This window comes from Lontra canadensis, unplaced genomic scaffold (assembly GCF_010015895.1).
Source record: "Lontra canadensis isolate GAN:19392208 unplaced genomic scaffold, GSC_riverotter_1.0 scaffold53, whole genome shotgun sequence".
Lineage (NCBI taxonomy): Eukaryota > Metazoa > Chordata > Mammalia > Carnivora > Mustelidae > Lontra > Lontra canadensis.
The window spans coordinates 11,635,276-11,661,801 of NW_022631047.1; the positions used below are offsets into that span (position 1 = coordinate 11,635,276).

Genomic DNA, 26,526 nt, shown 5'->3' on the forward strand with positions numbered 1-26,526 from the left:
GTATGACGCTCTGAATTGAGTAATATGAATAGTGTACTTGTAACTTCCCTAGAACCGCAGGCTCTTAGGGATGACTAAGTCCAGTTCCCATGTAGTACTTGCATCCATTCTGTTGGATCTAGGGAACATTATCATACACCAAAATTTCCCCTCACTGTGGTAAAATAGCTTGGCTGCCATATATATGACAGAGGCTTCTGGTCAAAGTGCAGAATTGTAAGAAATGTCAAAAGTTGAGGCCAAGTTATTTGGGGGACGATCCCTGAGCCCCACACTGGTAGCAGGAACTTTGGAAGCGCTAATGGAATCTTTTATCGGGGACTGCCTCGGCATGCTCTGATCACCATGTAGATGGGTATCTTTCTTGCTCTTAAAATGAGTTTCAGAAGAGGCACATTCCCCTAAATGACTTTTGCTTGTAACAATAAAACCCAAAATTGGATAACTAAGACCCAGGGATAAAAGTCACCAGGAGATCGGTGCCTGGGTGGCTCAGTGGCTCAGTGGTTAAACATCTTCCTTTAGCTCAGGTCATGATCCCAGGGTCCTGGGATCGAGCCCTACATCAGGCTCCCTGTTTGCTGGGAAGCCTGCTTCTCCCTCTCTCACTCCCCGTGCTTGTGTTCCTTCTCTCATTGTGTCCCTCTCTCTGCCAAATAAATAAATAAAATCCTAAAAAAAAGAAGAGAGAATCATATAATATGTAATCTTTTACTATCTGCTTTCTTTCATGTAGCATAATGTTTTTGAGGTTCTTCTATCTTATACCATGTATCAGTACTCTGTAACAGTTTACACAAAAAGTATTCCATCTTGAGAGTGTATGCATTTTGTTTATGCATTCACCAGTCTGATGGACATTTGTTTGTTTCCATTTTGGGACAACTATGAATAATACTGCTATGAACATTCATGTATAAATCTTTGTATAGACCTATATTTTCATTTTTCTTTAATTTTTGAGCATTTTTGCTCAAAACTATTTTTGGAGGCTGCATCATTTTACATTCCCACCAATAGTGTATGAAGGATTTGGTTTTTCCATAATCTTACAAACCCTGGTTTTTGTCTCTTTTTTATTGCAAAGTCATCCTGGTGGGTGTGAAAGGATATTTCTTTGTAGTTTTAATTTGCATTTCCCTCAGGCTAATGATTTTGAGCATCTTTTCACTTGTTTATTGTCTATTCATATATCTTCTTTGGTAATATGTCTATTAAAATATTTGGACCAATTTTTAGTTGTGTTACTTGCCTTCTTATAATTGAGTTGTAGGAGATCTTTATATATTCTGGATATAAGTTCTTTATCAGGTACATGATTTGCAAATATTTTTCCCAGTCTGTTGTTTCTTTAACTTTCTAAAATGACCATAAAATAAAGCACACTTTTAATTTTGATGAAGTCCAACTTGTCCTTTCTAAAATTTTTTGTTTATTTTATTTACTTTTTTGAAATGGATCAGTTATTTAATTCACAAACTCGACTTGTGAGAGAAAACACAGAGCGGAGGTAGCCCAGAAGCTAAGAAAGAGCTTCGATTTTTGGCAGAATTTATGAGTCCACACTTTCTGATCAACCTTGGAGCTGCTCTGTAGTCCCACATTTCTCTTTCTCCATGTGGAAGATTTCACCTTTACACAGCTTCTTCTTCTTGAAGTAAGCATCAGTAAGGTGTTTTGGGATTTTCACATAGTTGATATCAGTTTTGGTAGAGGTGGCAATGTCAGATTTCTCGCATGTTCCACACAGAATAACTCAATTGAGGGCCAGAGGGCCAGTCACAAGTAGCAAGTCACTGCTCAGTTGCATCAGGAAAACCACCATCTTGCCTTTGTGGTGCCCAGTGAGGACAGTTATAATGGTGCCAGGAGTGATCCTAGCTCGAAAGTTTCTCACAGGCTAACTGAAAGGGTTTTTTTGTCAGTGGTGGTGTTGTTTTGTTTTTGGTTTGTTTTGTTCTGTTTTTAAGATTTTTATTTATTTATTTGAAAGAGGGAGCACAGAGGGAGAGGGAGAAACAGACTCCTTGCTGAGGAGAGAGCCTGACATGGAACTCGATCTCAGGACCCTGAAATCATAACCTGAGCCAAAGGCAAGATGTTTAACCAACTGAGTCACCCAGGCAACCTGACTGAAAGGGGTTTTTTTTGTTTGTTTGTTTTTTGTTTTGCCATGGCTCAACAACATTTGAGGCACATTTTCAGTAGGATCATACCTAGGCATTTTGTGAAGTTTAACCACTCCAGGACCACCATTCTTGTCACCACCAGCTGGTTTTGTGACAGTAGCAACAACCTTCTTCTTCTTTTTCTTATCACCCATGGATTTTGTAGCTGAATACTTCCTCTTGTACATGGCCTTTCTGGAATACATAGCTGACCAGGAATACCGGCCAATTCCTTTGACCAGGACAGGGCTTTGGCTTCAATGGGACTTCCCCCTCTTTGGCCTGGAGGTTACAGTTCTTAACCTTGCCACCAGCATCAGGCTTCCTCCTCTTCTTCTTCTTCTTCTTCTTTTAAGATTTCTTTATTTATTTGGGAGAGCAGGGAGGGTATAGGAAGAGGGAGAAAGAGAATCCTTAAGTAGACATGCTGTTAATTGCAGAACCCACTGCAGGGTTCCATCCCACAATCCCGAGATCAGGACCTGAGCCAAAATCAAGAGTTGGTCATATAGATGACTGAGCCACCCAGGTGCCCTCAGCATCACACTTTTTGGCTTCAAGTTTCTTCTCTTTAATATCCACCTTCTCAGAGTTTTCACCTGCCATCTTTCAAGATAAGAAAGAGCCAATTTATCATTTTTTAAAAAGGTTTTATTTATCTATTTGACAGAGGGAGACACAGCGAGAGAAGGAACACAAGTAGGGGGAGTGAGAGAGGGAGAAGCAGGCTTCCCACCAAACAGGGAGTCCAATGAGGGGTTCAATCCCAGGAATCTGGGATCATGACCCAAGCCAAAGGCAGACACTTAGCGACTGAGTCACCCAGGCACCCCAATTTATCATTTTTAAAGTTAATTTTTATGTGTAGTGTGAGGTAAAGACTTAAATTCATGCTCCTAAAAATGGACATCCAGTTCTCTTCAAAACCATTTGTTGAAAATTTAGCTCTTTGCCCCATTGAATACCTTGGCAGTTTAGTCTAAAGTCAACTTACCATAAATGTGCAAGTTTATTTCTGGACTCTCAATTCTGTTCTATTGATCCGTACTTCTATCTTTATGCAAAAGTTCTATTGAAAACTTACTAGAAAGTTAGTTTTTTTTTAAATTTTATTTATTTATTTGACACAGAGAGAGAGAGATCACAAGTAGGCAGAGAGGGAGGCAGAGAGAGGAGGAAGCAGACTACCTGCCAAGCAGAGACCCTGATGCAGGGCTTGATCCCAGGACCCTGAGACCATGACCTGAGCCGAAGGCAGAGGCTTAACCCACTGAGCCATCCAGGCACCCCTAGAAAGTTAGTTTTAATAATCAAGATGGTAAGTTTTAAAATCAAGAAGCCCTCCATTTTTTTCTTTCTCAAAAATATGGCTATTTGTTTTTTTTTCATTTTCATATAAATTTTAGAATTTTATTGCCCAGTATAAAAAAAGGGGGGGAAATTTTTAATGATATTACATTGAATCTGTCTATAAATTTGGGAAGAATTGCTATTTTAATAATATTGAATATTGCAATCCATTAATGTGGACTGTCTGACCATTTATTTAGACCTTCTTAATTTCTTTTAGTAATTTTTTAATTGAAATTCAATTAGCCCAAATATAATATATCATTAGTTTTCTAATCTCCAGCGTACAGGTCTTGAACATCTTTAGGTAGATTTATTCCTTGGTATTAAATTCTTTTTGGTGTTATTATAAAAGAAATTATTTTCTTAATTTCATTTTCAAGTTGTTTATTGTTAGTACATAAAAATAAAATTGATTTTAGTATATTGGCGTTATAACCAATGACCTTACTGAACTCATTCATTAGTTTTCATAGTTTTTTTGTTTGTTTGTTTTTATCTTCTTGGAACTTTCTATCTATAATATAATATCATCTGCAAATAAAGACCATTTTACCTCTTCCTTTCCAATCTGGTTGCCTTTTACCTTTTCTTGCTTAATTGCACTGGTTAGAACTTCCATACTGTTTTGAATAGAAGTGAGAAAAGAAACAAGTTTGCCTTGTTCCTTAATTTAGGGAGAAAGCTTTCAGCCTTTACTATTAAAAAGAAGGATAGCATAGATTTTTCATAGATGTCCTTTATCAAGTTGAAGAAGTTCCACTTTATCCTTGACTTTCTGAGATTTTTATCAGAAAATTATATTTATTTTAACAAACTTTTTTCTGCTTATGTTGAAATAATTATAATCATTTTTAGTTTCTTAAATGGTGAATTACACTGATTTTTGAATGATAAACCAAGGTTGCATTCTTGGGATAAAATCCAGACTTAGAGAGTTACAATTTTTCTGTATTTTTACTTTTTTATTATTCTTGTTTAATTTTATTTCATTTTTTTGGTGTTCCAAGATTCATTGTTTATGCACCACACCCAGTGCTCCATGCAATACGTGCCTTCCTTAATACCCACCACCAGGCTCACCTAACCACCCCACACCCCTCCAAAACCCTCAGTTTGTTTCTCAGAGTCCACAGTCTCTTATGTTTCTCTCTGCCTCTGATTTCCCCCAATTCACTTTTCCTTTCCTTTTCCTAATGTCTTCCATGTTATTCCTTATGCTCCACAAGTAAGTGAAACCAGATGATAAATTGAATCTCTCTGCTTGAATTATTTCACTCAGCATAACCAATTTTTCTATATTTTTATAATTGATTTGCTAAAATTCCCTTAAGAATGTTTGCATCTATATTCATAGAGATACTGATCTAAAGTGCTTTTATTTCCATTGTAATGTCTTTATCTGGTTTTGGTAAGTGGTAATGTGTGCTTCATAGAATGAGTTTCTTTTTCATCAATTTTCTGCAAGAGTTTGTGGAGAATGGATATTATATCTTCTTTAAATATTTAACAGAATTTACCAGTGGAGCCCTCTGGGTCTGAAATTTTCTTCTTGGCAAAGTTTTTAACTTTTAGGTTATTTATTTAGGGCCATTCAGGTTATTTATTTATTTGAGAGAGAGGGACGGGGAAATTATTTATTTCTACTTGCATGAACTTTAGTAACCTGGATCTTTCAAAGAACAGATCCATTTTGGTGAAGTTACCAAATTTATAGTCATAAAGTTGTTCATAATACTCCTTTATTATTCTTTCAATACCTGTAGAATTTTAAGGGATTTCACTTCTCTCGTTCCCTATACTGGTAATTTTCATCTTTTCTATTTTATTTTCAGTCTGGTTAGATATTACTAATTTTATTGATCTTCTTTAAAAATTCAGCTTTTAGGGGTGCCTGGATGACTCAGTCAACTGAGCCTCTGACTCTTGATTTTGGTTCAGGTCATGATCTGAAGGTTGTGGGATCTAGCCCTGCATCAGACTCCATGCTCAGTGGGGAGTCTTCTTATCCCTCTTCCTCTCTGCCTCTCCTCCCCCCACTCACATACTCCCTCTCTCTTAAATAAATAAATAAATAAATAATCTTTTAAAACATTTCATCTCTTAGGTGCATTAATTTTCCTTTTTTCCCATTTTTTTATTTTATTGATCTCTCTAATCTTTATTATTTCCTTTATTCTTACTTTGTATTTAATTACTCTTCTAGTGTCTTAAAGTCAAAGCTGAGGTCATTGATTTGAAACCTTTCTTTCTTTTCTAATATGGCATTTTGTGCTATAAATTTTCCTCTGAATACTACTTTAGTAGCAGGCCACAAAGTTTTTTAAGTTGTATTATTATTTTCTTTTAGTTCAAAATACTTTTAAATTTCCTTTGGATTTCTTCTGTCACCTGTGGATTATTTAGAAGTGGGTTATTTAGTTTTCAAATATTTGGAGAACTTCCAGATGTTTTCTGATCTTCCAGATGTTTTCTGTTACTGATTTCTTAATTCTATTGTTGTCAAAAAATATACTTTATATGACTTGAATCCAAACAATATTGGTTTTTGGCCCATAATATAATCTGTCTTGGTAAATGTAATTTTTTTAGTTGTTGGTTTGGGTTTATAGAGTATATTTTTGACATAGCACACTCCACCTCAAAATGTTATTATACTACTTCATGTATAGCATTGGAATCTAATAGAATTTCTTTCCTCCTAGACTTCCTGCTATTGTCATACATTTTATTTCTACTCATATTATAAACTCTACACTATATTGCTATTATTTTAATCTATCAGTTATCTTTAAAGAGATTTAAATAAGTTTTAAAATTTTGTATATTCATCAACATATTTACCATTTTTTAAAAGATTTTATTTATTTATTTGAGACAGAGAGAGCAAGTGTGAGAGCACACGTGAGAGGAGGGGCAAAGGGAGAGGGAAAAGCAGGCTTCCCACTGAGCAAGGAGTCTGATGCAGGGCTGGATCCCAGCACCCTGGGCCCATGACCTGAGCTGAAGGCAGAAGCCTAACTCACTGAGCTACCCAGGTGCCGCAACATATTTACCATTTCTGATGCTTTTCCTTCCTTTAGGTAGATCCATACCTCCATCTGGTATCATTTTTACTCTCCCAAAAGAACTTCCTTTAACATTTCTTGCGGCATGAGTCTGCTAGTGATAAATTTGTTTAGCTTTTGTTGGCTGAAAATGACATTTAAAAAAAAGATATTTTGGGGTGCCTGGGTGGCTCAGTAGGTTAAGCATCCAACTTATTTTTGTTGGATGTTGTTTTTTTATTTTGTTGTTGTTGTTGAGATTTTATATATTTATTTGAGAGACAGAGAGTGAGAGAAAGAGAGAGAATGAGAGCAGTGAGTGTGAAAGGGAGAAGCAGACTCCCTGCTGAGTAGGGAACCTGATGCTAGGCTCAATAATGGGATTCCAGGATCATGACCTAAGCCCAACAAAGACACTTAACCAATGGAGCCACCCAGACACCCCAACCATCCAACTCTTGATTTCAGCTCAGGTCATGATCTCAGGGTGGTGAGATCAAGCCCCACATCATGGTTCTTGCTTAGCGCAGAGTCTGCTTAAAATTCTCTCTCTCTCTCTCTCTCTCTCTTCCTCTGCCCCTTCCCTTCTTGTGTGCCTGCATGCACTAAGTAAATAAATAAAATATTTTTAAAGATTTTAACAAAAAATAAATAAGATACTTTGCTGAATATAGGATTCTACATTGATAGTTTTCGTCCAGTATTTTAAAGATGCTTGTTCACCACCTTCTCATTTGTAATATTTCCTACAAACAAAACAAAACAAAACAAAACAAAAAACTCTGCTGTTATCCTTACCTTTATTTCTCAAGTGGTTTTCCTTTGGCTGCTTTTAAATTTTTTTGTTTGCCACTGTTTTTTATAAATTTGTTATGATTGTCTTAGAGTTTTCTTGATATTTCTTGGGCATGTGGTTTATTGAGCTTCTTGAATCTGTGACTTTATAATTCTCTTCAAAGTGGGAAATTTTTCAGCTATTGTTTCTGCAAATTTTTTTGTCCCCTCCCCAACATCAGAGACTCCAATTACACATATGCTAGGTTGCTGGAATGATGCTCTGTTCCCTTTTTGAATTACTTTTCTCTCTGCAATGAGTTTGGATAGTTTCTATTGTTAAGTCTTTGATTTTACTGTTTTCTTCCACAGTGTCTAATCTGTCATTCATCCCACACCGTCTGTTTTCCACCTCAGGCACTATGGTTTTCATCCCTAGAAGTTCCACTTGGGTCACTTTTATATCATCTGTGTCTCTGCTTACCATGTTTGATCTTTCCTCTAGCTTCTTGAACATATAAAATATAAGTATAGTAACTATGTTAATGTCCTTGTCTAATAAGGCTAACATTTGGGTCAGTCATGGGTTGTTTTCTACTTTTTATGTTTTTCTCCTTATTATGACTCATATCATCCTGCTTCTCTTTGTGACTGGTCATGTTTTATTGCATGTCAGACATTTGAAGTTCACCTTCAAATGTTGGGGTTTGCATGTTCTTTTATTTCTATGAACATTCTTGGGCTTTTTCCTGGAGTGAATTTAAGTTACTTGAAAACAGACTGATCCTTTTGAGTTTTTCTCTTATTATTTGTTAGGTAGGACCAGAGCAGCATTTGATCTGAGAATAATTATTCCCCACTACTAAGGGAAGACACTTGTAAGTACTCAACCTAATGTTCTCATGAATTACTGTATTTTTCCATCTGTCTGGTGGGAACAAGCACTGTCTCCAGCCCTACAGAAGCTCCAAGTACTATTCTCTCTAATCCTTTTGTGTAGCTCTCCCCCCATCTTCAGGTAGCTTACACATGTGCTAATCTGTACCCTGCCGACCACTCCAGAGGGTTGCTCCTCTGCATATCTCTGAGTTCTCTCTCATGCAGCTGTCTCTTATCTGGTACTCTGTCCTGAAAACTCTGCCTTCATCTCCCACAGTCAACTTCATTTCCTCAATTCAAAGCGTTTACCAGACTCCACCTACATTTCTTCTCTCTGAGCCGTGCTTGAGAATTCTCTTAAGACAGTAAACTGGACAATTGTCTCATTCACCTTGTTGATTTCTCATTTTTCAGGGAACCTTGCTCTTTGTGTCCTGATACATAATGTTCGAAAAACTGTTGTTTGATACATCTTTTCTAGTTTTTTAGTTGTTTTGAACAGGTGGGTAAATCCAGTTCCTATTATTGCATCTTAGCCAGAAGAAGTCTTGAAAATGTTGCAGAGAGAGGGTCCAGACCCTTAGTCCAGGGCTTAATGATCACTGTTATTAAAGTATGCCTCTTCTGGGGTCTCTGCTGAATGCTCTCTACTGAGCAAATCTAATTCTCTCCACTCTGGCTGGTCTGAACACAAATAGCCCCGTGACCTCTGGAAATTGCCTACCTTCCAGTGTTCTGATAGTGCTTATCCTGTTCCCATAGATTTCATCCTGTATTTATATGGCTGGATATTGAGCAACAGACTTAAGGGCAAACACATCCAGATTTCTGGAGCTCTTTCTCTACATACTTCTTCTTCTTGGTGTTCTACCCTGCAAGTTCTTGCTGCCTCAGTCTCCTTCAAACACTGGTCTCTGCATCCTCATCTCACTGTGACCTCTAGGCTGTGCTTGGGTTCTGCTCTCCTCTCTGTGGTCTGGAAAGTGTCTCCAGGAGGAAGGAAAAGGTGATGCTAGAATCCATCTTATTTGTTTCCTTTATTCCAGAGATCACAGTCCTGTACTGTCCATTAACCAAGTCTAGAAGCAATTGTTCCATCTGTCAGTGTTCTTGCTGTCTGCAGTGGGGGCAACAAATCCACTGTGGGCTTCCCCATCATGGTGGAAGCAAAAGGCCAATGGAAATTTTTTTTTCATGACAAAATGAAAATCAGAATTTTTGAAAATGTTGTTTTTTTCTTTTAATGGACGTGCCCCACCCCCACCAAAATTCTCCACAATGGGCTGGGCCCTTGCTGAGAATCCCCTGCCTAGTGAAATCCATAGATTCAAAGCCTTTAATTCAACATCTGTTCAGACATTCTATCAACTTTATTGTGTGGCAGGCACTGTGCTGGGTTCTGAATATACAGAGATCAATAAGACACCATTGTTTGCCTCAAGGATCCCACTCTCAGAATGATGACCTTGTCAAATTATTATAATATAACCTGGTAAAGGCAGTGATTGAGATAGGTACAAAGCACTAGTGAGGTGAGGATGAGCAGGCAGTGGAGATGGGGCCACCAAGTCCAGCCTAGAGACAGGAGGAAGGTTATTGGGGATTGTTTCCAGAGGTGGCACTTAAACTGAGTCCTTAAAGATGGGAAGCAATTTGCCAGGCAAAGAGAGGACAGTTAGATCAAAGACATGGGGGCAGAAGCAGCACAAAATGTGCCTGAGAACAACAAGCCATACAGGATGCAAAAATCCCCAGAGCTGGAGAGGCCAGCAGAGGTCAGGACACCATGGGCCAGTCGTGCCACACTGGGGAGCCTGCCACTAAGGGCTGAGTCTCTTACATAACCCTGCATGGTGGCTGGCAGGGTGCATGCCCTCCTCAGCACGCAGTAGGTATTATTAGATGATGATCATGAAAGGCAAATCTGAGAAACAGCAAAAGTCTGAGCAGAGCCAAAATCACTTACGTTCTGAGGCTCCAGAAAGTTATCTGACTCCTCTGCCCCTTTGCAAATTCAGCTGAGATGTGCTGCCATGGTGGTCAGCCAACACGGAGGTGCTGCCTCCTTGGCAGTTGGCTAGCCCTCTAGGCTTGTATATATGGTGGAGGACAGTAGGGGGAGAGAACAGGGGAGCCAGAGAGAGAAGAATGACAGAGCCAGGAGACAGGAAGACATAAAATGATAGCAAGATGGGAGCTCAGATCGAAGGATAGATCCAGAAGATGATTTCTGGGGTGGAGGGGAGGACATGGACTCCTCCCAGCAGACTCTGCAAATCCTCGAACAGCCAGGCCACAAAGCAGAGGGTCCAGCCACCTTCCCTCCCCAAGGATGGGCTGCAGGGAGTGGAGCACGGTCTTCCATGTGAACTCAGGTCAGGATTCAGACACATGTAGACAACTAGTGGGCTAGCCCCAGCAGAAGTCTATTTACTTGAGGGGTGAGGAGCCTCCATCCTGAAGGAAAAGGGAACCGAAGTGGATGAGCTTGTCCCATGAACAAAGACTGAACGTGCTACAGGTAGGGAATCTGAAAATAAAATCCAAATGAATACATCACCAGAGGACAAGTAGTACCAGTCAGACATTCCTTTAATAAGTATAACTATGAGGAAGAGGACTAAGATACATGTTCCTTCTTTGAAACAGAACACGAAGCAGCTTTCAAACCTTGAGGGCTTCAGGTCATGAGCTGTGGTGAGAAATGCCATATGCATGGCTGCCAGTGGGAAGTGGCAGGCTGAGGGACAGCATGGTCCACCCAGATGCCCTGCAGGGACCCCAGACTGGAGCAGTCACGTAGTCACAAACATGTGTGAGACGTGCTCTGGGAACTCCACAAGTAACCTGGGAACGACTTATAGTAGGGTACAGTCCCTCCATGTGAGCTCGTAGAGGCAAAAACTCTGGAAATTTGGATCCCAATGGAGTCCTACTTACATGGGTGAGACCTGGAAAAATTGAGTTCCACTGGGGAAGAACAAAGTATGGATTCCTTCACCGACTAGCTAGCAAGACAGCACCTGACTTCTCTGACAGAAGCTGAAGACCTTTGTTCTGGTCCAACTTTCTCTCTTGAATCCTCCCACTTGTAACAAGTTTTATGAACCCTAAGTACCTCTTTTGCTCAGCTCGAAGGCAGGGTTCTTCTTAATCCCTCCCCCTCTGCACATGCCCATGTCATATCTGCCAAGCAAACCCAACCCTAAAACACCAGGAGTAGGCATACAGATGCCTGTCTGAACAAGAGGGAAGGGGAGGCAAAGGGAGGCGGCCAGGCCCCTGTGCCAAAGGAGCTCAAAGAAAACCTGAGACAGAAGAGATAAAGACACTAAACACAAATAGTTATTCTATTTTCTATCTTACAATTTTTTGTATTTTCAAATTATCTATAGAAAGAGGCAAATATTAATTTTTTCAAAGCCAAATGAGAAAAATACAAATGAACACAACTTTTCACAGTCAACATGAGCTAGATATGCTGTCCCTTAGGGTCACTCTGCGGAGCTTGAGCTTTATTATGTAATACACAAGAGTCCTAGAAAGCCACCTGCTCGGTGTTAACAGAAGTGGTTCCATTGTGTAGGTGATGTGCCAAATTTGACCGAGCCGCACTGAGTGGTACCCCGCTCAGGGACAAAGACCCTGTCATGGAAGGAGACAGACATTAACATTGTTTCCCAATCACCTCCAGTAACTCTTGGCTCATCCAAAGAGAGTGATTGACAACCCCAAAGGCCGCTGGGCAACTATTCGAAACAGGGGTCCACAGAGAGGCCTCCCCCACCTGTTACTTTTTTCTCTATCACTTCACATCCATAGGGGTCCCTAAGCCCCAAGAGAAGGGTCAAGTGCAAATCTGGTAAACCAAGAAGCCCGAGCAGTTGTCAACTTAATTAGCCTTCAGGAGAAATATATGGATATATGAGCACAGTGGAGTTGCTATAGAGAAAAGCCCAGGAGGCACATTTAGAACAGGGCCTCATCACATCACCCGATAAAAATAAGACTCAGGCTTTTTAATAGAATGAATTACTTAAGTTTTATATTTAACAGGGACGATACCAAGGCTATTACTGGTTTTCAGAATATTTTAGGAATCTAGACTGCCTGCTTTGGCATATGTTAACAGCCATCACAACATATGCTCTGGTGGCCAGGAATTAAGAACTGGAAGCCCATATGTCTCTCTCTCCCACCCCCTGAGATGAGAGAGGGTCCTTCTCCCTTTGGGCTTGTCCTCCCTCAATTGGGTGAGAGATTTTCGAAGTGTTTGAAATAAAGGACCGAAGGAGAGCTCTACTGTGCTTTGCACAGGGCTGTTCGCATATATCATTGCTAATCTCTATCACGGGCTTATGAAGTGAATATCTCATTTTGCAGATGAAAATAATGAGGCTCAGAGAGGTTCAAAATTTTTGCAAGGTCACAGAGCTCACGAATAGTGGAATCGGGACTCAGATTCAGGTGTCCTCCACTCAAAAGTCCATTGCCTTAAAAGATACCACTCACAATCTCTGCGCACAAAAGAATCTGGGAGGGAGGGAGTCTCGAGAGATTTACCATTTTTACTGAAGTCTAGGTGTGGACCTTGTTAGAGTTCAATCTCTCCTCTGAGGCAGTCCCAAAGTGGATGGGTGCCAAGAATCCCACAGTGATGATGATGAGCGTCTCTCCAGGTATCCAAGGCAAGTGTTCATTTCAGACTGACTTTTTACCATTCAGCATGCTTCTGGGATGCCTCTTCCCTACATCAGCACAGCAAGCATAATTAAGACAATATTCCAAACTGATCATCAGTAAGAAGACGTCTCCACTGCTCTTGCATATGTGAAAACTTAAATATATGAAATCAAGTGAAGGTCATGTTTTTGTCTTCTGATTATTCATGATTCTCCTACTTTGCAGAGATTCTTTTGTATGATTTTCCATCAAAAGCCTACACAGCAGACTCAATCTGTGCCCACAGGTGCCAATCATTCACAGTTTTTGGGAAACCAGGGTGTTGGTGACAGTGAGGCTGGACACAAGGTAGTGGAGGTGCCAGGGAGGGACAAGACGGTCGGGAAGCTGGGGGGCCTGGTGGGGAGGGGGTCCTAAGCAGAAGTACATGTATCCCTCCCCATTCATTTTACCAGCAGAGGATAATGGCAGAAGATGTCAGGGCTTCAGGGGGTCTGAGAGAACATATCAAGGACAAGACTGAAATGCATGGCCTGACAGAAATTCTAAGCAAAGCATCAATCCAAATGAACAGGACAGAAAGGCAGAAGGTAGAAGTACAGACCAAAGGCTTGACCCAGACCAGAGCAGGAGGCTTGGAAACAGAGGGGAGGGAATGGTGTCTCAGAAGAATCCCTAAGCAGTGGGATTCGTCCTAGGAGCTTTCCCCAAGCTGCCCATAACCTCCAGTCTGTATGTGGAAGTGAATCATTTGTACTATTGAAATAATTCTATGATGTACTCTTAGCTTTGAATGAGCTCAATAGACTCTGTGGGCCAGTCTGGTCATCTAACTTCTACTATAGGCAATCCTGTGAGGGGTTAAAAGCACAGGCTTTGGATTTGGGCCAGTTGTTAGCTATGGTAACTCAGGCCACTTAGGTTTTCTACACCTTAGCTTCTTATAAAATGGGAATGCTCTGAGTCAGATGCCAAGGATGAGCCCAAGTAGGAAAATGGCCAGTGGACTCCGTCAAAGGCCAGCCCAACTTCCACCTCATTGGTTGGGTGAAGGCCATGGCCAGAAGAAGTCTGATCCTAGCCTTCTCTTCCTCGACAATCCTAAAGCTCTTTGGACCACCTCCCCACTCCCCACCACCAAATCTCTGTTCGCTCCTGTTAAAAGGGCTCAGTCTTTCGGTGTCCCCCAAAGCTTACCTTGGCATGCGTTACCATGAGCTCTTTCCATGAAAAGGTCTCTAGTGTAGCTCAAAGGCCACAATCATCACCTGCCACCAAGCTTTCCCTATCACCGTCTTTACCCTTTGCCCGCTAAATAAGGAAGTCAGCGGCACTGCCAGGCCAAGAACTTTTGCCCAGTTTGGGTTCTGGGTGGCCTCTTGCCTCCCTCTCCCTTGGGCCCCCAGCCAAATCCTCCCTCCCTCAGAGATGCTCCCTGCTCACTTCATTCCTGCCTCATAGCTGGAATGACAGTGGCTCCCAGAATCCCTGGGGTGTGGGGAGGGTGATGGGGGTCTGGGGAGCCAGCCAGGCCCAGGAGCAGGTTAATGTTACAGCCCTGGATAAGCGAGCTGGGACAGTTGACGTCAGGGTGATGATGGGTGGAGGGGAGGGACAGTCTGCTGAACTATAAAGATAGGTCAAATCAAATATAATCAACTCGGGACGGAGCAAACGGGCGAGCTAGACGCCGTCCCCAAGCCATGGTCCCTACCAGCCGCGGCTCAGCCCGGGTCCCTCTGCTCCCAACCCGAGTGCCCAAAGCAGGCTTTGGTTTCATGTCAGCAGCCTTCATCTGCCTTCCAAAAATAAGCCCCTGCCGCCATGCTGAGGGGAGAAAAACAAGAAGGGCGGTATTTTTAGGGCCATTAATTCTGACCACGTGCCTGAGAGGCAAGGTGGATGGCCCTGGGACAGAGGCTGTTCATCACTATGTCCCGGGGAGCAGGACGTCTTCAGGGCACGCTGTGGGCTCTCGTCTTCCTAGGCGTCCTAGTGGGCATGGTGGTGCCCTCGCCTGCAGGCACCCGCGCCAACAGCACGCTGCTGGACTCCAGGAGCTGGGGCACCCTGCTGTCAAGGTCCCGAGCTGGGCTAGCTGGAGAGATTGCTGGGGTGAATTGGGAAAGTGGCTATTTGGTGGGGATCAAGCGGCAGAGGAGACTCTACTGCAACGTGGGCATCGGCTTTCACCTCCAGGTGCCCCCCGACGGCCGGATCAGCGGGACCCACGAGGAGAACCCCTACAGTGAGTGCCAGCTACGGCCAGTCGGGAAGCGGGGGTCTTGGGCTCAAGCAGGGCTAAAAGACAACGGGGACTTGCTGGGGTGCATGGGGTCTTGTTGCAAAAGGGAAAGAAGTGTTACTCCCTGCTTGGATGCTCACAGGATAGCCACCTCCCCTAGACTCACTTGGACCGTGCCTGGTTGCAGGCTTGATATGTTGAGGTCTGAGCATTCTGATGTCCTTTGTCATCACCCCACGGGGCCCCGGTGGCACTAATTACTTCAGCATTATAGGCACATCTATGGCCGTGGACGACTACTAGAAACCATCACCTGGGAAGCCATAAGGCATGGGTGGTGAGAATAAATGAGGGGACTGGGACCAGGTTAGACTCAAGCTGATTTTTACTTAGCTTCCCTCTTTGAGAAGGAAAGGCAAGTGATTTGCAAAATTTCCTGCTGAAGTACATCTTTCTTTTATATTCCAACCTGCCTTCTCTGTCCTCAGGCTCCTTGTCCTGGGGTTGCTGCATAGATAGACTCGCCCATCCAAGAGGGGACAGGAGCTGCAGAATCCAGGCAAGCCATCAGCCTCTGTGTGGCTGCAGTGTTTGCAAGTTGAGATGAGCTAGATTTGTTGAAACATGTGGAGAATCAACTTTATGAAAAAACTCATCAGCATTCATTTTTCTACCCCAGGCCAGGACCTCATGTGATTAAGTCAGAAAGCTAATCTTACGTAGCTATGCTGTAAGCCTTGGATCTGATGTCAGAACCACCACTACCACCACCCGCCCGCCCCTTGTGGAGCTGGATCTTTGACAGTATAGTGGCAGGACTGGCCGAGTCCAAAGTGAGATCAGGGATACAGGGTCTGGCTTTCTAGGAGCTGGGGACGGGCTTAGATGTCCTTGTGGCATCACCTCTAGTTTGACATCCCACGCTGCTCCACTCAAGCCTTGGGTAACGTGCCCCCCCCCTTTCTTTGTCAGGCCTGCTGGAGATTTCCACAGTGGAGCGGGGTGTGGTGAGTCTCTTTGGAGTGAAAAGTGCCCTCTTCATTGCCATGAACAGTAAAGGGAGATTATACACAACGGTGAGTCTATTGGGCCGGGGGAGCTCCAGTTTAGGGGAGCAACCTCCAGCTGTGAGGGCTGCAGCTTACACAGCTGAAGAAAATACTAGAAAAGCTTTGATTAGAGAAGTGCCTATCTGTCTAGAACAAGAAGGAGGGGCCCGTCCCAGTAACCTGCCTGGAAATCATGCCTCGCTTTCTTCACAGTTAATTCGTGTCTGCTCTGGGCCATGTTTTTCCTGACCCTTCCATTGTTGCAATTAAATAGGAATCATGGCTCAGGAGGCTACTGGTTCTGAAGGAGGGCTGGACACCGGCATAAAGCTGTCATCCAGGCTTACGGTTGGGTTTGATCCCCTGAACTGGAGGGGCCCAGAGAAGCAAGGCTCTTTGAGGCTGGGGTGCTGTTCCGCAAGAACCCCCCTCTGAGAGGTACCCCCACCTACGGTCCAGCAGACTTTCATCGGGTTGTTGAAATTTTACTTTAAGGTTTTAAGTCCTCTGACCCCTGATCCCGGAGGCTAGAGAAACATACTCAGCCCACCCTCTGGGCTGACACCCTACTGCTAGTCCCCTCCCCATCACAGATCACCCCTGGGAGGGCAAATGCTAGTCCTTTGGTTACCCTAGCCAACTTCTAAGCATATATACTTAAATCTCTGCTCTCTTTGACCTCCCTGGGGCTCTCCTCCCATGATTGAGCTTATTCCAAAATATGGGCTGGGAAAACATCCCTATGAAGTTGAAGAAACTGGGAGTTCTTTCGACAGAAATAAGAAGGCTAAAAAGGTAGACCTCTGAGCAATTGTCAAGGAATACCAGAGTTATTTATGGAAAGGGCGTGGAGTGCTGTTCTACCTCTCCTTGGAGACAGACTGAGCATCAGGAAGTGAGCAGAGAGATCTGGGGTTGGTGCCGGGTTCTGGGGAAGCTATCCCTACAGAGGGGGTCTGCTCCCTACCCAAGGAGGGTGCTCAGGTGGCCTCTTCTGTGTGATCTTTAGTCCTGACTCTAAGTCTGGGTCGGTTTGCGTGGAGACAAGGCATGGATTAAAAGTGGGTGTCTGGAGTAAGGGGAAGAGCTGAAGGATAGGTGGCACCAGGAACCAGAACTCAGGCCCCAGTCTCTACACCACGGGCCCTTCTGCTGCAGGTGTGACACGCATTACCTGCAGAGCCCGGAGGCAGGTCCACGCACAGCCCTGACTGGACATGAGACCTTGGAAACCTTGGAAAGTCCTGTCTGTAAAGGGAGGATAAAGATCACACACACCTCCCGGGGCTGCGGGGGGATAATGCTTGGAAAGCCCTCCGCAGGGTGTCAGCCAAACACTAGGTGCTCAATATGGGGCGGCTATTACATTATCTAAGGAGGGCGAGGCACCCCGCTCGGAGGCTGTGCACCCCACTTTCCTAGAGGCAAGGCAGGTAGGACCTTTTGCATCCACGGCATCCTGGTGTTCAAAGTGCAGATGGATGTCAGGGACCTCTATCAGAGACTCTTATCCAGCAGAGCTGGGGTGGGGGCCTGGATATTGGTTTGTTTGTTCTTTTTGAAGCTTCTCCGGTATTTCTGAGGCACAGAAAGGTGTGGGGACTACCAGGCTACATGGCCTTTGGAGGGTTGGGCAGTAGAAAGCTAGCATGAGCCTTGGAGTTCCCACTCTTTTTCTCAGACACCTGTCTGCGCAAAGGTGATGCAGAAGGGCAAAGGCTGCCTGGGACCAACATAGGTGTGGGTGCAGCAGGGCCCCTTCCTGTGGGATGAGTCATCCCCAAAAGCCCCTTCTCACCAGCCTGCACTGTACCTGGGATCCCACTGACTGGAAAGCCAGGAATGGAGGTTGTTGGCTGTGACACTGTCTGCAGGGGACCATTTAGCAGGTAGATCTCCGGGAAGGAAACCCAGATGACAGAAGCCCTTCTCTAGTATTGCTTTCTCCTTACCCGGAAGGAGGCTCAACTCTGAGGCAGGGAAAGGGCATAAATACAGGAGCATTTATCCACGTCCCCCTTAAAATGTGGGGCCCTGGCAAGAGAACCTACATGAGATTCCAAACTCAGAGCTTTAATCACAGTCAGAGAAAGTACTGCAGGGGCACCTGGGTGGCTTAGCCACTTAAACGTCCAACTCTTGATCGCAGCTCAGGTTTTGATCTCAGGGTCGTGAGTTCAAGCCCCACATCTAGAAGAAAGATGAAAGGAAAGGAAAGGAAAGGAATGGAAGAAAGAAAATATTTAGAAATCACTGTAAAGGGGTAAAGCATTGAGTAGCAAAAGGGAAGGAGCCATGCCTGAAAGTGGGCTGACTCCTGATGTAGGAGACACGCCTGCCCCAGCCACCATGACTTCAAAGGGGGTCAAGTGGGCCCATTAGCTGGAGGGTTCACTAAGTGAACAAGTCCAGGGAAAAGGGGGGGTTCTGTCCTGAGGAAAGACCCATTCACTCTGCACACTCAACCCCTCCCCCATTTCCCAGGATCATTGGGTCCAGGAACACCTTGTCCAAAGTGGGAGCTCGGACCCCTGGAGCCCAGGGCCAGGGTACAGAGAGTGGGGCTGGAAGAGGGTGTCTGGCCCAACTGTGCCCCAGGCCTGGGCAACTGACGTTTTGTGTGGCTGTGCACCAGATGCGCTGAAGCACCTCTACCCCCTCCTGCTGCCCCTGGGGGGCCTGTTATCACAGTCTAAAAAAACAATTGCCAGCTGATCCCCGGAGCCAGGAAGACTCCCGCTGGGTGATGATTTCATTCACACTATTTCCCTTAAGCCCCTAGAGCTGCCTCAGCTCCCTGGGCTCAGCTGCTACAGCCTGCAGCTAAATGAGATTTCTCTTGGGGGGAGGGGACCCATGCTGGGGTTGGGGACACGGGACAGCTCATGGTTAGAGAATAAGAGCCCTGAAAAGCCGCCCAGGAAAAGTAGCCTCCTACCTGCCTCACCTCTAGGAAAGCGGGGTGCACATCCTCAGGGCGGGGTACCTCGCTCTTCTTAGATAATAACCATCCCATATTGAGCCCCTAGTGTTTGTCGGGCACCCTGCGGAGGGCTTTCCAAGCATTATCCCCCCGCAGCCCCGGGAGGTGTGTGTGATCTTTATCCTCCCTTTACAGACAGTACTTTCCAAGGTCTCATGTCCAGTCAGGGCTGTGTGTGGACCCACCTCCGGGCTCTGCAGGTCATGGACGGGAAGGGACGGGAAGCCCACAGCAGAAGCACACTGACAGTCCTAGCCCCTGTCCCACCTTCTTCCACTACTCTCTCATTTGGGGCAAAAATCACTGACCTTCTCTGGGCCTGGACCTCTGCTCTCTGAGTGTAGCCAGAGGGATAAATCAGTGAATTCCAATTGCCTTCATCCTTTCAAAAGTAAAATTGAAAAAAATCAAAGATCTCCACCTGACAATGTTCTATGAGAATCCTTTGGCCAAGAAAAATGTACACAGACAACAAGCGAGTATGAATTGAGTTATGCTTTGAAGCGATTTTAGTTTTACTAATTATAGCTGTGTCTATATCCTTCTCATCAGTAGTAGTATGACAGAGTGCAAAACAAGCTGTTTGTTTCATCCATCGAGGCCTTTGATTATTCTCTTGGGCATTACTTTGGGACAGGGGAGGACCAAGCCATGCCCTCACTCAGCAGCAAAGCTCAGAGAACAGATTCCTGAGGGGACATGTTGGCTCCAGGGAAAGGACTAGGGGCTGGGACCTCAGAGCCCTGCAGACAACTCTCCCCAGCTCACCGCCTGCCTGCTACAAAAGGCTACACCAGAGGGCGCCTGGGTGGCTCAGCAGGTTAAGCCTCTGTCTTCTGCTCAGGTCATGATCTCAGGGTCCTGGGATTGAGCCCCGCATCGGGCTCTCCACTCGGCAGAAATCCTGCTTCCCCCTTTCTCTCTGCCTGCCTCTCTGCCTACTTATGATCTCGCTCTCTGTCAAATAAATAAATAAATAAAATCTTAAAAAAAAAAAAAAAGTCTACACCAGAATTAGAGAATGATGTGCCTGCTGAAAACCTTTCAAACAATTGACAATGCAATTGTGTGTTACCAAAAAAAGGCAGGTGCAATACACAGACCTCTTCAGGGCTGGGAGATGGTATTTCTCCATTTCCGCTAAGGACAGATAAAGAAACAGTCAGGGGCTGCAGAAGAAAGGGTCTTAGAGAAAAGAGCCTTTTTTTTTTCTCACTCCCCACCTCCTTAAATACGTCTTCCCCCCAACCCTTCCCAGGCACACACACAACCAGAGTAAGAGGGACAGGTGGCCAAGGCAGCCCCAGGAGGAAGAACTTTAAAGACAAACGCCCACCCCCAGCAGTCCAGGTGACTTAGCTCTGCCTGAAGACAAGAGGATGGTTGTCTCCTCCACCCCAGACTGTAAGGGGCATTTCTGCCAGAGGTGACACGCTGAGACAGCCCTCTGCAAAACCTCTATCCAAAATGCCCTTCTCCTTGTAAGAGCTGATTGCTTTGGAGTTTTGGTTCCTCATTAGACCTACACGGAATTTAAGATGTTGTCACGGTGGGGCCTGAGGCCCGCCCGGCCCAGGAAATGTGATCTGGTGGAATTATTTTCATTTGTTCGAGTAATAATATATGGTAGCTCCTTTTCTTAACATGGTGTTCACTTGGCACAAGTGCTTTTCTCACCAGAGCCGAGCAGCCAGCACTCCCAGGCCATGAGAACCGGGGGCTCATGATGTCAGAGGCACGGATTAAGGGGCTGGGTCTGGATACCACACTGAGCATCAGTCAGGACAGTGGGAAAATCCTATTGGCTGCTTCAAAGAGTTCAGGGAAATGGTCTTGGCTTCCTGCCATCTGAACCCTACGGACGGGTGAAGGGGTGCAGAAAGGGACAGGCAAGGGAAAGAGAGGGCTCCGAAAGCAAACTTCATGTTTCACTGTAGATTTGTACACAGTTCTGGGGAAGGCTGGGAATCTGAGCAAGGCTAGAGAAATAGAACCAAATGGAAACAAATGAAAGTAGGAAAACATTTTTGTGAAAGGAGAGGGAATTTGAGTAATCAAGAAGTGATGAGCAGAGCACAAAGCACAGTGCGGACAACCACCATTGTGCATATTTAAAAATGTTTCAGGAGCCTCAGATGCTAGGAAAGACTGGATTCTTAATCCACACATTCTAGAATGGAGGATACCGGCAGATGCCTTCAGAGTTTCCTGCCTGAATCACCCTGTCCGCCCCCTTTCCCTTCCTCTCCCCTCTACACGCTGGCACCAGGGTTTGATTTCCTCTCCAGAGTCTGCAAACCACACTTGAAATCTGTCCCGTAAGCACCATCCAGATCAGAAATTCATTCTCCTGGAAACTGACGGTGGGGTACTCTCCAGGGACATATAAGTTACAACAGAGGGGAAAGTAGTGGGTGGCAGGGGCTGAACCGGACAAGGGCGGGGGGACCACCAGTTTCTGATAGAAATGTTTCCTTGGCTCTGTTTCCTGGCCCATCTTCTATCCTGAACTCCCTTCCTGCTTTAAACAATCTACTTACATTACTAGGTAATATGTGAACATGGTGGGGCGGGGGATGGAGGGAGAAGGTACAAAAGAACATGCCGTGTAAATTTAGTTCCTTTCTCACTGTCGTTTGAAGCCACTATTATCTACCTCCCCAGTGAAAGACACTACCCATCCTTGTGTGTTGCTCCAGGAAGAACCTGTGTCCCTGTGAGTGTGCCCTCATTGTTAACCTTATAAACTCACACGGATAAGAGCACACTACGCACCATTTCGAAGCTTGCCTCTTCACTTACCAGTATGACTTTGAGACCATTTCAAGTTCATGCACATGGAGGTTCCGTATGTTTCATGGCTCATAGTATTCAATTGTGGGACTCTGCCAGAACTGAACTAACTCCTTCCCTGCTAATAGACACTTTGTGGTTTTGGGTCTTTTACTATTACGTAAATGTTGCAGCGAGTAACCCTTGTACATGTGTAGGAGTGTGCCAGTAAGATAAATTCCTAGAAGAAGAATTAGTAGTCCTTTTTCATTCTAGAAGATATTGTCAAATTGCTCTGTATAGAGCTCATTACAATATAGATACCCAGAGACATTAAATGAGAATTCCTAGTCTTCATGCTCTCACCAAGGGAAGAATACTATCAAGGGGCACGTGGGTGGCTCAGTCAGTTAAGCGTCAGGGCTCTTGATTTTGGCTTGGGTCATGGTCTCAGGGTGTCGAGATGGAGACCCGAATTAGGCTCCAAGCTTAGCCGTGGAGAAGGCTTGACATTCTCTCTCCTTCTCCTTCTCCCTCTGCCCCTCCCCACCTTGCTCACATGTTATCTCTCTCTCTAAAAAAGAAAAATTTCAAACATCTGACTTCTATTAATCAAACAGTTAAAAAATGTCTCACCATTTTGACTTAGATTTCTCTTATTAGGTATATTTTCTCATGTTCAAATGTTAATGGTATTTCCTTTTCTGTGAATGATCTGTTCATAAACAGTTCTCAGTTAAGGGTTCTGCATATAGTAACAAAATTGTACTCTCTGACACATATACATTGCAACTATTTTTTTATTTTTTATTTTCATTTTATTGGGTTTTGTTATTTATTTATTTATTTATTTATTTTAAGTAGGCTCCACACCTGGCATGGAGCCCAGCATGAACTTACGACCCTGAGATCAAAACCTGAGCGAGAGTTGGAAGCTCAACGTCCTGAGCCACCCAGGCGCCCCGACATGGCAACTATTTTCTTATGCAACTATTTTTTAATTGAGTTTGCTATTTATATTTTTGTTTTGAGGCAATTTTTTTTTCCAGGCAGAAGTAAAATTTATTGGTTTTGCTTTTTTAATGGTGTCTAGTTTTCTGTGTCCTGCTCAAAAAGAGCTTCCCGACTCAAGATTATTGAAACAAATTTTTTCTGGACTTTTAAGGCTTTCATTTTCACATTTAAATCTTTGCTAGTTGTAGAATTTATTGTAACGTAAGGAATGAAATAACAAGTCAAACTTTATTACTATTATTATTATTAGATATTATCCAGTTGTTCCAACCCCATCTTCTCTCTAGTGATTTGAAATGCTTTTATTTTATATAAATTTCAGATCCATTTTTATTTTATATTGACATATATTTGGATCTACTTCTGCTTCTGGACTCTATTTTGTTCATCGATCTGCACCAGACCTGTTTTTCTTTTTAGAAAGAGAGAAAGAATATGTGCTATACATGTGCGTGCGGGCAGGTGTGCAGTGGCAGAGAGAGAAGGAGCGAAAGAGAAAATCCCAAGCAGGAGGCATGCTCAGCGCAGAGCCCCATGTGGGGCTCAATCCCAGGACCCTGAGATCATGACCTGAGCCGAAATGGACAGCCCAAAGCTTAATTGACTGAGCCACCCAGGTGCCCCTGCACCAGACTTTTAATCGGTGTAGTTTTATTTCTCAGTTAAATTTACAATCAATCCCTAGTGTACTTTCTCCTAGTGTTGTTGTTTCAGAGCTTTGCTCACCAACAATCTTAGCTCCTTGTGGCTGACCCTACATGCCATGCACAGGTAAAGAAACCATGGTCCAGAGAGGCCCCAAAGAGCAGTGCTGGAGCATCAGCCTCTGTGTACCCTAGTTCTGTGCTCTTCTCATACAAGCTCAAGGTCTCGAAGTCATTCAGTCCATAACTACAGAGTTTAAAACCAAAAATGTGTCATAACCCACAGCAGGTTTTGCAGGAAGGGCAATCCAGGGTAAGACAGACTTGCAGGGCTTTTAATGTAAAGTAGTTTGTGATAGAGAAGAATTATAGTAATAACAATATTTTCTACTTCACTACGTGCCAGGTGTTATACCAACGACTTGCTGTATGTTATTTCAATTCATGCTCACGCCAGTTCTATGGCACAATTATTCTTACTGTCCCCCAATGTACAGATGAGAGAACTGAGGTTAAGTCAGAGGAGGGAAGGTTAAACCACATGCCCATGTTCACAGAGCTAAGTAAGAGGTAAATCATCCTCAATGTACCCTCAAACTAGTGCACAACTATGCTTTTTACCTACTTTGTTTAGTTTATTCTCTCTGCCTTTGGGACCGTCCTTCCACAAATACTTACTGACCATCCATAACAAGGCCAGCTTGGGAAAATCCAAGCTCCCAGTGTGGTGCTAGGAAGTCAGCTGGTGTGGCTGGCTGAAGCTTTCATATTCATCCCACGTAAATTAGCACTTGTGGAAGTGCCTTTTAAACCATAAATGGGGGAAAGAAGGAAGGGACAAAGGGCAGAAAGGGAGTGTGCCCTTCCCTCCTTACACTGCACTGCTTCTTGCTCACTCTCATGCTGCATTGAAGGAGCCAGCCATGGAGTAGGAGGGGGAGGGGTATGCATCTGCCTTGCTGTTGCCCCTGTTAAATCATGGTCCATTCAGCGTCACATACCTGACAAGACACAGTCCTTGTCTTGGGCTACTTGGAGTCTATTGGGATAGAAGAAGCTGTCCCTGGGGATCACACACTCTTGTATGTGCTGCCTGAGAGGTGCAGGTGCACCCAAAGAGCTCGGGGGGTGGGGGAGTGGGGGGGAGGGGTCTGGGAGCCCAGTGAGCTAGCTCATCACCCTCCGTTCATAACAGGAAGAGGCTCTGGTCCAACCCCCGCCTCCGCCAGCCCAGGGTGCTCACAGTATGATTCCTTCAGAGAAGGTCAGATGACAGCTCTGGCACAGCCGGCGGGCCATTGAGTGGGCTTTTTATAGCCGATGGCCTCAGTCAGCAGGAAGGAGTCAGAAATTACATCCCACCTCTCTCTTTTTGTTTCATTCTGTACTTCTTTCGAGACTGGACCCCAGATCTCCTGGCTCTCATCTTGCACTTTCTTCCTCTAGAGCTCACAGAGCCGTTCCCAGTCCAATGCACAGAAATCTCCCCAGCCTCCCTCAGCAGGGGCCCCAGAAGCCTGGAGAGGAAGGGCCCTCTTTTCTAGGAATAAAGGAGGACATGGGTGATGTAGCGGGAATGAACTTGTTGATGTGTGACAGGAAGTTCAGCCTTCATTTTCTGAACAGATGGTCCACACACGCTTCTCTACAAAATTAGCACTGAAGGGGCTGATTTATCACTGGCCCCAGACTCCCTGGCACCACCTGCCGCAGAGGGAACCAGGTTCTCTTCCCCATAGAAATGGCTGCTCCTCACCATTTCTGTTCCCAGACTTGCCATGAATGTCGAGGAGGCACCGGGCATCTTCTGGGTTCAAAGTCAAAACCAAGAATGAACCTCTTTAAGGGGTTGCAAACCTAGGGCATAACCTGGGAAAGAGAGTGAGGGGACACCAGGGAAAAGAAGAAATGGTTAACATAGTCAACAGGCAGCGTTGGAAAAGACCTGCACACCCAGGACACAGGTTGCAGGAAAGGCAACAAAGGCTGAGAGGAAGATCCTGCCCGAGGTCACACAGCTAGAAAGCAGGGAAGCTAAGTGGAGCCCGGGCTCCCAGTCCTGCTCCACTAGACCACCTCTCACAGTGGACATGAGAAAAAAGCCTATTGTATCCTTTCCTGAATGAAATAAATTATCAGCGAGGTGCTAAATGGAGAGCGCCCTAAACTGAAAGTCAGGAGACCCACCCCCTGTGATACAGACCATCGATGTCCCTGGACCTTGGTTTCCTCATCCTAAAGGAGAGAACGTGAGAAGGACCCAACAGCTCAGAATTCTCTTCCTTTTTGACCTTCCATGACCCAGTTCACCTAGGATGGCTCAGAATCCCTGCTGGTTGTCTTACAGAGAGGAGGGGAGGCGCACCTGGTAGGGGGACCATTACACCTCATTTGTAACTGAGCCTCTACTGTTTGTCCATTTCTTTGGCAGCCCAGCTTCCAAGAGGAATGCAAGTTCAGAGAAACCCTCCTGCCCAACAATTACAATGCCTACGAGTCAGACCTGTACCGAGGGACCTACATCGCACTGAGCAAATACGGACGGGTAAAGCGGGGCAGCAAGGTGTCCCCCATCATGACTGTCACTCACTTCCTTCCCAGGATATAAGGACTCTGAAAGGAGGCTTTCAGATTGAAAGCAACATCTTTTGTATCAGAATTTTGCACAAATGAACAATCCCCCTTGCCCCCCACGACTCCTGAGTCAGGCTTCTCTTGTGCTTGGGGAGAAGCCATACCAGACCCTATGGTATGAAACCAATCCAAGAGAGAGGGCTTGCAACCAACATTCTAGAATGGCGATGGATACATGCTCTGAACTCAAGTGAGGGAAGAAGCTACACGGGGCATGTGACCATGTGCACAGGGAAAGGCCAGCGTGGCAGCATGTGCGTGTGTTGGTGGATATCCACACATCT

At 44.7% G+C, this 26,526-nt stretch overlaps 1 protein-coding gene and 1 pseudogene across 1 annotated transcript; one reads left to right on the plus strand and one right to left on the minus strand.

Moving 5' to 3' along the window:
• Positions 1 to 1,467: 1,467 nt before the first annotated feature.
• On the minus strand, positions 1,468 to 2,374 carry LOC116877577 (annotated as a pseudogene).
• A 12,209-nt stretch (positions 2,375 to 14,583) lies between these two features.
• On the plus strand, positions 14,584 to 26,350 carry FGF6 (fibroblast growth factor 6). The gene is made up of 3 exons (XM_032874367.1): positions 14,584 to 15,149; positions 16,119 to 16,222; positions 26,040 to 26,350. The coding sequence occupies exons 1-3, from the start codon at positions 14,804 to 14,806 to the stop codon at positions 26,214 to 26,216; spliced, it is 627 nt and encodes a 208-aa protein (XP_032730258.1). The 5' UTR covers positions 14,584 to 14,803; the 3' UTR covers positions 26,217 to 26,350.
• The last annotated feature ends 176 nt before the right edge of the window (positions 26,351 to 26,526 follow it).

Coding starts and splice junctions, on each gene's coding strand:
- FGF6 (XM_032874367.1), top strand. CDS start 14,804: ATGGCCCTGGGACAGAGGCTGTTCATCACTATGTCCCGGGGAGCAGGA. Junction 15,150..16,118: donor CCACGAGGAGAACCCCTACA/GTGAGTGCCAGC, acceptor TTTCTTTGTCAG/GCCTGCTGGAGATTTCCACA. Junction 16,223..26,039: donor AAGGGAGATTATACACAACG/GTGAGTCTATTG, acceptor TTTCTTTGGCAG/CCCAGCTTCCAAGAGGAATG.